General features: G+C 42.7%; 1 protein-coding gene across 1 annotated transcript in view; it reads left to right on the top strand.

Moving 5' to 3' along the window:
• The window catches only part of antxr1d (ANTXR cell adhesion molecule 1d), a 116736-nt gene that overhangs the window by 58596 nt on the left and 44927 nt on the right, over positions 1-13213 (top strand). The window contains exons 12-16 of the mRNA XM_085970347.1: positions 605-683; positions 1967-2062; positions 8698-8736; positions 9620-9715; positions 11590-11754. Coding sequence (XP_085826473.1) covers positions 605-683; positions 1967-2062; positions 8698-8736; positions 9620-9715; positions 11590-11754 — 475 coding nt within the window. The remainder of the gene's footprint in view (positions 1-604; positions 684-1966; positions 2063-8697; positions 8737-9619; positions 9716-11589; positions 11755-13213) is intronic.

Below are 13213 nucleotides of genomic sequence, written 5' to 3'. Positions count from 1 at the left end.
CTGAGGGGGGACCTGATTGAGGTATACAAAATTATGAGGGGCATAGATAGGGTAGATAGAAAGGAACTTTTCCCCTTAATAGAGGGGTCAATAACCAGGGGGCATAGTTTCAAGGTAAGGGGCAGGAGGTTTAGAGGGGATTTGAGGAAAAACTTTTTCACCCAGAGGGTGGGTTGGAATCTGGAACTCACTGCCTGAAAGGGTAGTAGAGGCAGGAACACTCTCAACATTCAAGAAGCATTTAGATGAGCACTTGAAATGCCATAGCATACAAGGCTACGGACCAAGTGCTGGAAAATGGGATTAGAATAGATAGGGCTTGATGACCGGTGCAAACACGATGGGCCAAAGGGTCTCTTTCTGTGCTGTATAACTCTGTGGCTCTATGAGGGCAAAAGGGAAATGCATTGAAGCCACTGGACCTGGTGTAAGTATACCCCCAGAAGCTCATTAGAATGTTTCAATATTTCTTATGACATCTAAATACAAATATATGTAAATACTTCTGTAGTTCTAAGACCAGATGTGTAGTACAAATAAAATATAATTTGCATGTATTAAAAGAGTGATATCTTACAAATCAATATTGATATTTTCCTTTTAGGGTGGTTTACCTTCAAGTAAGCATGAATGAGGGATTAACATTCATCTCCAGCTCTGTCAGTATCACCAGTACACATTGTGTAAGTACACAGTTGCAAGAAAAAGGGAAATTATTTGGATTGTCAACAAAGTAATTTTGAGAAGACAAAGATCTACTCAAATGTAAATGAAGTTGAAGTCTGTGGTACACCTCACACATTACAGAAATATTTTTCTAATCAGTAACAACTGTTGCATTCCTCATGAGCAAAGAGATCTCAGAACATTTTACTGGATGGTGAATAAAGAACCAAGCATGTGGGGAAAGGGAAAACGAAGGGTAAATGTGGGATTATAGTCCAAGAGAAGGGTCTTAAGAGGGCTTCTTAAGGTACAGAGGGAGGGACTGAGGAAGGGAGTTAGGGGCTAAGTGAATGAAGGACTAGCTTCTAATGTTGGAAAGGAGAGAGTGGGAACAAAGAGAATTTCCAGAGCAGAAAGTGCATGCAGGGACATATGGCTGGAGGGCATTGCTGAGGTATGGTAGTGTGCGGCAGTTAATGCATTTAAAGACAAGGAAACGGATCTTGGAATCAATTTTCTGAGGCATGGAGACCCAGTGGAGCTTGGCAGTAATGGGGATCCAGGACTTTTGGGTGAGAACATGGTCATGGCATTTTGGATGAATTGTAGTTTGTAGAAGGTGAAGGTGGGAACGCCAGCATAGCGAGCACTGGGGAAATCAAGCTTCAAGATAACAAAGGCATGAACAAAAGTTTCAGCAGCAGTGCTGCTCTTGAATTTTTTGCAATCAAATCATTTTTGATAGCTGTTGTCTTTTCCATAAAGATCTTGACAGAAATAAAAACAAGGAGCAACTATTGGAAAGTGCCAATAAAACAGTGAATAATTGAAATGCATAGAAGTATAATTTAAGAAAGGTAATTGACCTCTGCTTTCAGTTACTGTCCTGTATTACTTACCAATTAATTTATTTCTTTTTTTTTTAGGCGGGTGTCTTTTTCTCTTTTGGTCTTATTTCTGCATGTCTCTCTGTTTAATCTTTATAGCTGGAAGACTTCCTTACTCATCTTACAGACTATTTGCTCTTCTCTGAGGCATCCTCAACTCTTTCCTCTCTGGTTTATATCCCTTTTATAGAGTAAGTTTCTCTCTCTCTTGCTGGCTACATGCAGCTGTTTACTATTGAAATCTGAATCACAAACATTTTTACCATTTTTTTTCTCAATGCTGAGCATTTCTAAGTCCTATAAATGTCCTCTTTGTTTTACAACATGTTTAGCATTGTGACTAATATTACATTTTACCTCATATAATGCCTTCTGACAAACATATATGCTTAATTTTGTTTTCTTATTTTCAGTCTGATGGAACGATCCTTTTAATTGCACTATTAGTTTTGTTCCTGCTGTTGGCATTGATCTTGCTGTGGTGGTTTTGGCCATTATGCTGTACTGTGGTAAGCTCCCAATCACTTCTTAAATTGATTTAATGATATTTAATCAATATTTGCAAATGATTTTGAAAATTGGAAATATCTCCCATAATTATGATTATTTATGTAAAAACGTTGCTCTTTGCTGCCATAAATACTGCTTAGTATTTGGCACAGCATCAACATGTTGCACCATGGAATAACTAATAAGTACCTGACCTCAGCAGCACCACTCAAGGCAGTATGCCCAAGCCAGATGTCTCCCATTGGCGCGGGGGGAAGGGAAATTGGATGGGAAGTCTTTTCTGGTGCACTCCCACACACTTTCCTGGTAGTTCGCCCCGAGCGATATTAGTTGTTACTTAGAAACGAGCCACCCACCCCTCCTTTGTAAACACAAATGATGAGTATCCTACAAAGGCATGCAAGGAGCGTACATCAAGTAGTGTACACTAATAAGTGTATACTAATAGGCCAGAATTTGCCCAACCTTTCTTTCCCTCTTTATTTCTCTTTCTGTACCTGATTTGACTCTAATTCACCATATTTCCTACTCTGTCGTTCCTCTGTTTCTTTCTCAACACTTAAATCTCATTGGTTAAGGAAATAAACTGTTGATCCCGTTGTTCACCAAGGTCCCAGATGCCTCGGTGCCCTTGCCATGCCAGTACCACCTCGCACGACCACCGTGCTAAATGGGATAGATTCAGAACAGATCTAGCAGCTCAAAATTGGGCATCCATGAGGCGCTGTGGGCCATCAGCAGCAGCAGAATTTTATTCCACCACAATCTGTAACCTCATGGCCCGGCATATCCCTCACTCTACCATTACCACCAAGCCAGGGGACCAACCCTGGTTCAACAACGAGTGTAGAAGAGCATGCCAGGAGCAGCACCAGGCGTACCTAAAAATGAGGTGCCAACCTGGGGAAGCTGCAACACAGGACTACATGCATGCTAAAAAGCGGAAGCAGCATGCTATAGACAGAGCTAAGCGATCCCACAATCAACGGATCAGATCAAAAATCTGCAGTCCTGCCACATCCAGTCGTGAATGGTGGTGGACCATTAAACAACTAACGGGAGGAGGAGGCTCCAAGAATATCCCCATCCTCAATGATGGTGGAGCCCAGCACGTGAGTGCAAAAGACAAGGCTGAAGCGTTTGCAATCAACTTCAGCCAGAAGTGCCGAGTGGATGATCCATATCGGCCTACTCCCGAGGTCCTCACCATCACAGAAGCCAGTCTTCAGCCAATTCGATTCACTCCATGTGATATCAAGAAACGGATGAGCGCACTGGATACAGCAAAGGCTATGGGCCCCGACAACATCCCGGCTATCGTGCTGAAGACTTGTGCTCCAGAACTAGCCGTGCCTCTAGCCAAGCTGTTCCAGTACAGCTACAACACTGGCATCTATCCGACTATGTGGAAAACTGCCCAGGTATGTCCTGTCCACAAAAAGCAGGACAAATCCAATCCAGCCAATTACCGCCCCATCAGTCTACTCTCAATCATCAGCAAAGTGATGGAAGGTGTCATCGACAGTGCTATCAAGCGGCACTTACTCACCAATAACCTGCTCACTGATGCCCAGTTTGGGTTCCGCCAGGACCACTCGGCTCCCAACCTCATTACAGCCTTGGTCCAAACATGGACAAAGGAGCTGAATTCCAGAGGTGAGGTGAGAGTGACTGCCCTTGACATCAAGGCAACATTTGACCGAGTCTGGCATCAGGGAGCCCTAGTAAAACTGAAGTCAATGGGAATCAAGGGGAAAATGCTCCACTGGCTGGAGTCATACCTAACACAAAGGAAGATGATTGTGGTGATTGAAGGTCAATCATCACAGCCCCAGGACATCGCTGCAGGAGTTCCTCAGGGCAGTGTCCTAGGCCCAACCATCTTCAGCTGCTTCATCAATGACCTTCCCTCCAACATAAGGTCAGAAATGGGGATATTCGCTGATGACTGCACAGTGTTCAGCGCCATTCACAACTCCACAAATAATGAAGCAGTCCATGCCCGCATGCAACAAGACCTGGACGACGTTCAGGCTTGGGCTGATAAGTGGCAGGTAACATTCGCGCCACAGAAGTGCCAGGCAACGACTATCTCCAACAAGCGAGAGTCTAACCACTTCCCCTTGACATTCAATGGTATTGCCATCGCCGAATCCGCCACTATCAACATCCTGGGGGTCACCATTAACCAGAAACTTAACTGGACCAGCCACATAAATACTGTGGCAACAAGAGCAGGTCAGAGGCTAGGTATGCTGCAGTGAGTGTCTCACCTCCTGACTCCCCAAAGCCTTTCCACCATCTACAAGGCACAAGTAAGGAGTGTGATGGAATACTCTCCACTTGCCTGGATGAGTGCAGTTCCAACAACACTCAAGAAGCTCGACACCATCCAAGACAAAGCAGCCCGCTTGATTGGACCCCATCCACCACCTTAAACATTCACTCCCTCCACCACTGGCGTACCGTGGCTGCAGTGTGTACCATCTACAAGATGCACTGCAGCAACTCGCCAAGGTTTCTTCGGCAGCACCTCCCAAACCCGCGACCTCTTCCACCTAGAAGGACAAGGGCAGCAGGCGCATGGGAACACCACCACCTCCAAGTTCCCCTCCAAGTCACACACCATCCTGACTTGGAAGTATATCGCCAATCCTTCATCGTCGCTGGGTCAAAATCCTGGAAGTCCCTCCCTAACAGCACTGTGGGAGTACCTTCACCACACGAACTGCAGCGGTTCAAGAAGGCGGCTCACCACCACCTTCTCAAGGGCAACTAGGGATGGGCAATAGTGCTGGCATTGCCAGCGACGCCCAGATCCCATAAACGAATTTTAAAAAACTTTCAGCAACTTGCAGCGCCAAATTTTTTCAAGTTGAAAAGTGAGGGGAAAATGTCTAACTAACGGGGCATGCCACAAGAGACCCTACTTCAGCAAATTCTGGGCCAATTTATGTCAAACCCAGGAAAAGGATAGCAGCATAGCATTTGCTCTTATGATGGCCATCATTCTATTGAGGGAGACATAGGAACATCAATAATTGGGAAGTTCAAAAACACAAGAAGAAAGCTTTTTGAAGAAGACTACATCCAAGGGTCAGTATGTTCTACCTGGCCTAGAGCAAGAGAAGTGTTTAAGGAGGCTGAGGTTCTGTAGGGAGACACCTACAGAGTTTGTGAAATGGTAGCAGCTAACGTAAAGTTATCCTTTGCAACTTGAACTGCTCTCCCTGTGACTATGAAAGTCAAAGCTGGTTTGATTTTTCTTTACTACTGAGTCATTGCAGTCACCTGGGATAATTTTGCAATCATTAGTAACACTAGTAAACACAATAACCACCTGCATCCAAGTGGTAACTGCCACACTAATTTAGATGGGACACAGGCACGTCTATTTCCAAAGATATATAGATAAGCAGTTGGCAAGACCTCAACAATTTTATGGCATTGCTAGCTTCCCCAGGGTTTGGGTGGAATTGACTGCATTCATCGAAAATAAAAACACCCGCAGTTAATCAGATGACGTACATCAACCACAGAGGCTTCCATTCACTCAATATGAGGATGGTCTACACATTATAAAGAAATAACTTACGTGTGAATGCCTAATATCCAGGCTCAACACATATTCATATTGAGAAACTTGATACGCCATTCTGGCTGATACAAGATCCCAAGTACTGAACCATCTTTGCAACCTTGCACCTAAATGAAAGATTAGCTATAACAATTTCAGGATAAAATAAATGGTAATTGGGGAAACTGCATGGTTTAGACACTGGACTTTTACCTCGGAGACCTGGGTTAAAATCCAGCCCTATCTAGCTCTCCCATTTCTGCTGGCTGTAATGGCCCTATATGAAACAGGTTTGGGCAATATTAATCCAGCACAAAACTATCCACAATTCAGCATGAATGGGCAAAGTTACCCAGGGGTCACAGGTGTGAGAAATGGGGAAAAAATGTCACACTGGTGTCGTAGGGAGTGCTTGTCTGAGGTCAAGGTTCAGTTTTTGTTGGGTAAGCGTAGAAGGCACTTTACTCTGCATGTGGATGTGTTGTGTCTGATCTGGCCTGGGCGTGCTTTATGCTGACACAGGTTGCCCCTGAAATGGGAAGAGTTTTATTCACCAGCACAGACATCTCCCATCCTGATAAGCATCATAAAAATGTTCATCTTATTGTCACATCTAAGCCTACTGTTTTTCACCAAATTAAGCATACATATAATACAGGGGATAACAGCAAAAATGATGGGTATGGTAGCCAGTGATTATTGTCGCAACCAGAGGTAGTGCATCCAAATCCCACTATGGCAAGTTATAAAATTGAATTGAATGAATCTGGTGATTCAAACTCAGAAAACCCAACTGGTTCAGGGAAGGGTGCCTGTGCGTCTCCAGTCCCACACCAGATGGTTGATTCTTGCCCTCTAAAGTTATACACAATCACTACAAAGCTCAATAATAAGAATAAAATCAGACGTACTTATCAGCAACAACCTAGGCCATATCAAGATAACAGCAAGGCAATCTCTGCTCAGTTGAGCCTGCAAAACCCTCCTTACCAACATCTGGGGGCTGGTGCTCAAGTTGTGAGAACTGACCTATAGACTAGTCAGGCAACAGCTTCCTCCCCTCAACCACCAAGAAGGACAAGAGTAGCAAAATCATAGGAAGACCACCACTTCCAAGTTCCCTACCAAGTCTCACACCATCTTGACTTGGTCCTATCTTACCAGTCCTTGGTCATTTGTCTTGACTTGTTCAAACTTTCAGGACTAAGATCCATCGATCTTTGTTATCAATGGATATGGAGCAAAGGCTAAGGTACAGACCAGCCATGATCTAATTTAATGGGTGCAGCGTGTGGTGCAGAACAGTCCATATTCACTTGTTCAGGGAAAAAGAGTATATATTTTTTAGTCAGGTATTATTGAGAACCAGAAAATGTGCATAAAACATATTCTCTACTGCTTGTTGTAGTTTAAACTTCATATCAGATAAAGTATAATAGACAACATTACAAAGGCAGGGAGACACTTGCTGAAGTTAAGAACATAAGAAATAGGAGCAGGAGTAGGCCATTTGGCCCTTCGAGCCTGCTCTGCCATTCAGTAAGATCATGGCTGATCTTCTACCCCATCTCCACTTTCCTGCACTATCCCCATATCCCTTGATTTCCTTAATACAGGAAACTTTGTGTTATCCGGAGGCTAAATGTCCGGCAAGCTCGAGCCACCGGCAAAAATCAGGAGCCGTTTTGTTAGGTTTTTTTTTCTTCTCGTGGCTTTTTTTTCAACAGTCAGGCTCTGCAAAGTCTCTCTGAAGCTGTTGCTAAGCGACAGAGACGCTTCCAAGGTATGGCCGACTGTTTAGAAGCTGTTGCTAAGCAACAGTGTTTGTTGCCAGATACGGAGCTGGTTTGTCCGGCAGTTTTGAGGGAACGGCAACAGCTCAGTCCCGTCGGTGCCGGATAGCACAAAGTTTCCTGTATTCAAAAATCTATCGATCTCTGTCTTGAATATACTCAACAACTGAGCCTCCACAGCCCTCTGGGGTAGAGAATTCCAGAGATTCACCATCCTCTGAGTGAAGAAATCTCTCCTCATCTCAGTCCTAAATGGCCGACCCCTTATTCTGAGACTGTGACCCCTGGTTCTAGACTCCCCAGCCACGGGAAACATCCTCCCTGCATCTACCATTGTATGTTTCAATGAGATCACTTCTCATTGTTCTAAACTCTAGACAATATAGGCCTAGTCTACTTAATCTCTCCTCATAGGACAATCCCCCAACCCAGGAACCAGTCTGGTGAACCAGTTTAGTACAGTCTCTGTCACCTTCTATAGTCTCCCATATCCATTTCTGGCTCTGTGAGCATGTTTAATTACAGTGACTCTCACCTGATTCGATTAGTTGACTACAACTTATAGTTTGCTAGTCTTCTATAAATTACAAAAACTCTCCCAGAACTCATGTTATGTCCTTCTGTTGGTGTTCAGCCACCTTGTTATTTCCTCCCAGTCATGCCCTCTGACATGTGAATTCAAGGGATACACTCCCATGCTGGAGATCACCGAATTCTTAGACAGTACTTCCTCAACAATGATTCAGTATAACACACCTTCTGTGCTTCTTCAGCATTAACTAGGATGTTCTAATCAGCATATCTGAGTTCCCAAAATCTTGTACATTGCAGGGGCCAAAAGGCACGCTTTCTGTTTGAAGAGGCTAAACTGTGGGCATCATAACTGAGCTCTGATTAGTGGTTTCCCCCAGCTAAAAGTCACACTGTCGCTGATCGGAAAATGCCACGTGGGGTTCAGCTGAACAGATTCTATGAAAAAAACTGAGTAGAGGACCTTTATGTCCAATACCTGTAAAATAATCCCAGATGTTAGAAACCTGTGTTTATTAGAATATTATTTACAATAAAGTAGATTTGGGATTATAGTTTGTGTATATATAGGTTGCGTGAAAGTAGAGGTAGCAGCCATCATGCCTAATTTGAAAAAGAATACAGTGTTTCGTAGAAAAAGTGTATCCAACTAAAACAATTGTCATTCAACTTCACTAGTATACTAAATTAACAAAGGTACTTGGTTTGGTAAATTGTATTTCTTTCCTTATAGGTGATTAAAGAGCCACCACCTCCACCAATCTATGAGGAGGTAAGTGATATGATCTTCGCTTAGCTATTTCCTTTGTTAATTGATTTAATAACAGTGATTCTATATTTACATTTTGTGAAAAATTTGTTCATATTGTCAGCTGCTAGCACCTGAATTTACTTATATGCAAATTCTGTTCTGATTACTCAACTACATACGAGGATGTTTTTGATAAAATCGGCGTATATGTTGCCCACAGTTATAATAACTACTATTGACTTCAATTTGGTTAGTATAGTATAATTAAATCCCTTCAGCCCAGCAAAATAATATGCCTTAGTTTCAGGAAAGCTGGGATAGTAAGAGTTCAAGTCAGACAGAAGAATCGTCTCCTTGTGCTAACTGGGCTATGAAAAGTCAAGGGTCAAAGATTTTAACACAGTGTTTTGAAAAAGATTGTTGTCACACTGTGCTACTGAAGTGTACTTCTGTGTAGTCCTGAAAAGATCTTGGAGTGAAGAGTACAAAACTTCAACGGTTACAGGGAGGTCTGTGTTTCAGTGACTATCACACAGAGATATGGTAGACAGAAGTATAATATAGCATTTGTCCCCACATAATGACCCTTTTTGGCATGAATTATCAGAATTTGTTGTCCTGTATTTGTATGTGAATAGAACATGAATCAATGCTGATCCCAAATGCCAAGTGTTAGCTTTTTCTGGCTTTTTCCCGAGATACGGAGTTCCGAACAGGACACAGGAATCCTTTATTTTACTTCAGTGTGAACATCCACTTGGATTTTAGTTAAGGCTTGTGGCAACTTGGATGTAGATTGAAAGACACTTGCTGTTTGAGATTTGCTTAAACTGATTCAGAGTTTGGCAGAAATTCCAGTGAGATTTTCCACCACCTGACAACTCTTTTGTTCGTCTCTTTGCAGGAATCCGATGATGAATCCATGGCAAAGAAAAAATGGCCAACAGTTGATGCATCGTACTATGGAGGAAGAGGCGTTGGTGGCATTAAAAGGATGGAGGTTTTTATGTTGCTTCTTTTTGTAATTTGAAACATTCACACACTATTATTTTTGGAAAGATTACAAACAGTTCAGGAAAACTTTTGATTTTCTTCCCTGCTAGATACGAACAGTCCTAAAATTCTTGCCTTTTAAAATAAGATGTTAATTATGATCTAAGATTTGAAATGTGAAACATCTGTGCCACAGTCACATTGTGCTGCAGGTATAGGTTTGGTCTTGGTACCTGCTTTAGAGCACTGCGAGCACTGAGTTATAATGATGGCTCCAAACCACTTCGTACTTAAGCAAAGTCAAGCTCCATTTTGCAATGTCAGAATGATAATGAGCCAACTATCAATTGGTCTTTACTAACATTATAAAAGGTAAAGGTGGTTTGCTGATTCTTTTAAAACTCAAATTTTAAAGTTAAATTAAATGGCTTCACAATGGTTTAGTTATATAGTAACTATGTAAAACACAAGCAGTAGGAGATTATCTCTTTACTAACCTGCAAAGTGTCCTCAAATTGGTAAATTGAAGCCACAGTTGTACTGCAGTTTCTAAATTCAGCTCTGAAATTACAGTGTAACGGCCATGGCATTGGTTAATATTAGTTGCATCCCTAACTGTGAGTAATAGCTTCCTGGAGATTTCTGGGGCCAATTTCTGTCTGGCTACCACCCCGTTTTTTTGGTGGCGAGCGAGATGAAAATCGCAAAAGAACCACCACTGACTTCCCGTTGTCTTTGCAGCTGTTGCAGCTTTGCACCGGGCCTTGAAATAGGCGTCCAGTGCTCCCACCCAAAACAGGCAAGAGCCTCATTAATATATTTAAATTGGGGTCTTACAACGTATTTAGGACCATGGTCCAATTTTGGTTTTCCAATAGGCAGAGGTTTTTAAAGGAACCACTGGAGGCTGCACCAAAAACATTAAAGGTGAGTTTTTTAAATGGCTAGGAGGACCCACAAAATCACCCGCCTGCTGCCGGTCCCTCCGCAGACCCCCAACCCCTGATTGCCTACTTTTTTAAAATCTAGTAATTTTCTATCATAATGGAGAAATTTGACATTCCCCAAATATAAAATTCGGTTTTCAGGGCCAGAGCGGTTGCTCAGCAATCAATATGCCATTAAAAGCCCAGTTACACCTATTCCAACAAGGCTTCGCATGCGCTAAATCCTGAAGTTATGGCCAGTTTCAGAGGGGTAATGACGGCGAACATAGACAGTCTCGCCGTCTTTACCACTGCAAAATTCAGGCCATTAGCTTTACAAATTAATAATAGAGCATTGCAAGATATTGTAAAATTATGTTTGCTGACATTTTTTAATTATTCCAGTAATTCGGTTGTAATATTGTTTGAATGCAGGCAGTAGTTTGCATACAATAACATTTGAGTTTTAAAGTATTTGAAAAAAACAAGTTATAGGGTTAGTCTTTTCTGATTTCTAAATTGGATATAATTCCTACAAACATTAGGATTGCCTAGATTCATTTTCACATTTTTCAGACGTTTCCTAAGAAACCTTTGGGACACATGTGACATCATCAGCACTTAACGTCTACTTTAATAAAAATTCAAACTTGCCTGCAACTTCACTTTTAGTGAAAGTTCTAAGTGGGTGAAAATCCTCCTTTTAAACAAAAAAATGAGAGAATGCTTGCTCTTCTGTTATGAATGACCCTTTAACAAAATTGCATTCTCAGAACTTGTGTTTTAAAGCTGCCTGTTTCTGTGATTTCATTAGCAGGTTAATAACTATGGAGAAAAACAGGGATTCTCTTTTTTTGAAAAAGAATTGTGGCTCCTAAATATTGCCCTCTTTTAAAAGATTTGTTAAATCCAATATTTCTGTTTCTTACTGCATTTCAACTTTATTTTTGGTCAGGTACGCTGGGGTGACAAGGGTTCAACTGAAGAGGGTGCAAAATTAGAAAAACCCAAAAATGCAGTCATCAAAATGCCAGATCAAGAGTTTGAACCACTGGATCCTAGGCCCTACAAAGCTCGAAGAACGCCACCAGACCAGAGAAAATGGTATACACCAGTTAAGGTAATTTATTTCTCCTACTGGTTATATTGTAGGGACTATAATAGGGACTGATTATGAAAAAAGTAAGGTGAACCATCAACAACAACTTGTATTTATATAGCGCCTTTAATGTAGTAAAATGTCCCATGGCGCTGCACAGGGGTATTTTAAGATTAAAAATTCGACACCGATCCACATTAGGGCAGGTGACCAAAAGCTTGGTCAAAGAGGTAGGTTTTAAGAAGCGTCTTAAAGGAGGAAAGACAGGTTTAGGCAGAGAATTCCAGAGCTTAGGGCCTAGGCAACAAAAGGCATGGCCACCAAAGGTTGAACGATTATAATCAGGGATCCTCAAGAGGGCAGAATTAGAGGAGCGTATCTCGGTGGGGGTTGTGGGGCTGAAGGAGATTACAGAGATAGGAAGGGGCGAGGCCATGGAGGGATTGGAAAACAAATATGAGAATTTTGAAATCGAGGCGCTACATAACCGGGAGCCAATGTAGGTCAGCGAGCATAGGGGTGATGGGCGAACGGGACTTGGTGCGAGTTAGGACACGGGCAGCTGAGTTTTGGATGACCTCAAGTTTACCTAGGGTGGAATGTGGGAGGCCAGCCAGGAGTGCGTTGGAATAGTCAAGTCTAGAGGTAACAAAGGCATGGATGAGGGTTTCAGCAGCGATTGAGTTGAGGCAAGGGCAGAGATGGGCGATGTTACGGAGGTGGAAGTAGGCGGTCTTTGTTATGCTGAGGATATGTGGTCGGAAGTTCATTTCAGGGTCACATATGACACCAAGGTTGCGAACAGTGTGGTTCAGCTTCAGTCAGATGTTAGGGAGAGGGATGGAGTCAGTGGCTAGGGAACGGAGTTTGTGGTGGGGACCAAAAACAATGGCTTCGGTTTTCCCAATATTTAATTGGAGAAAATTTTTGGTCATCCAGAACTGTATGTCGGACAAGCAGTCTGACAATTTAGACACCGAGGAGGGGTCGAGAGAAGAAGTAGTGAGGTAGAGCTGGGTGTTGTCAGCGTACATGTGGAAACTGACGCTGTGTTTTCGGATGATGTTGCCATGGGGCAGCATGTAGATGAGAAATAGGAGGGGGCCAAGGATAGATCCTTGGGGGACGCCAGAGGTAACGATGCGGGAGCGGGAAGAGAAGCCGTTGCAAGTGATTCTCTGGTTACGATTAGATAGATACGAATGGAACCAGATAAGTGCAGTCCCACCCAGCTGGACGACGGTGGAGAGGCATTGGAGAAGGATGGAGTGGTCAACTGTCAAAGGCTGCAGACAAGTCAAGAAGGACGAGGAGGGATAGTTTACTTTTGTCACAGTCACAAAGGATGTCATTTGTGACTTTGATAGCTGTTTCGGTACTGTGGCAAGGGCGGAAACCTGAATGGAGGGATTCAAACATGGAATTGCGGGAAAGATGGTCACAGATTTGGGAGGCAACAACATGTTTAAGGACTTTGGAG

The sequence above is a fragment of the Somniosus microcephalus genome, chromosome 29 (genome assembly GCF_052327205.1).
Source record: "Somniosus microcephalus isolate GS21.2 chromosome 29, FLI_Smic_1.0, whole genome shotgun sequence".
NCBI lineage: Eukaryota > Metazoa > Chordata > Chondrichthyes > Squaliformes > Somniosidae > Somniosus > Somniosus microcephalus.
The sequence above is the reverse complement of the archived record's forward strand: the minus strand, read 5'-3'. Positions and strand labels throughout refer to the sequence as shown.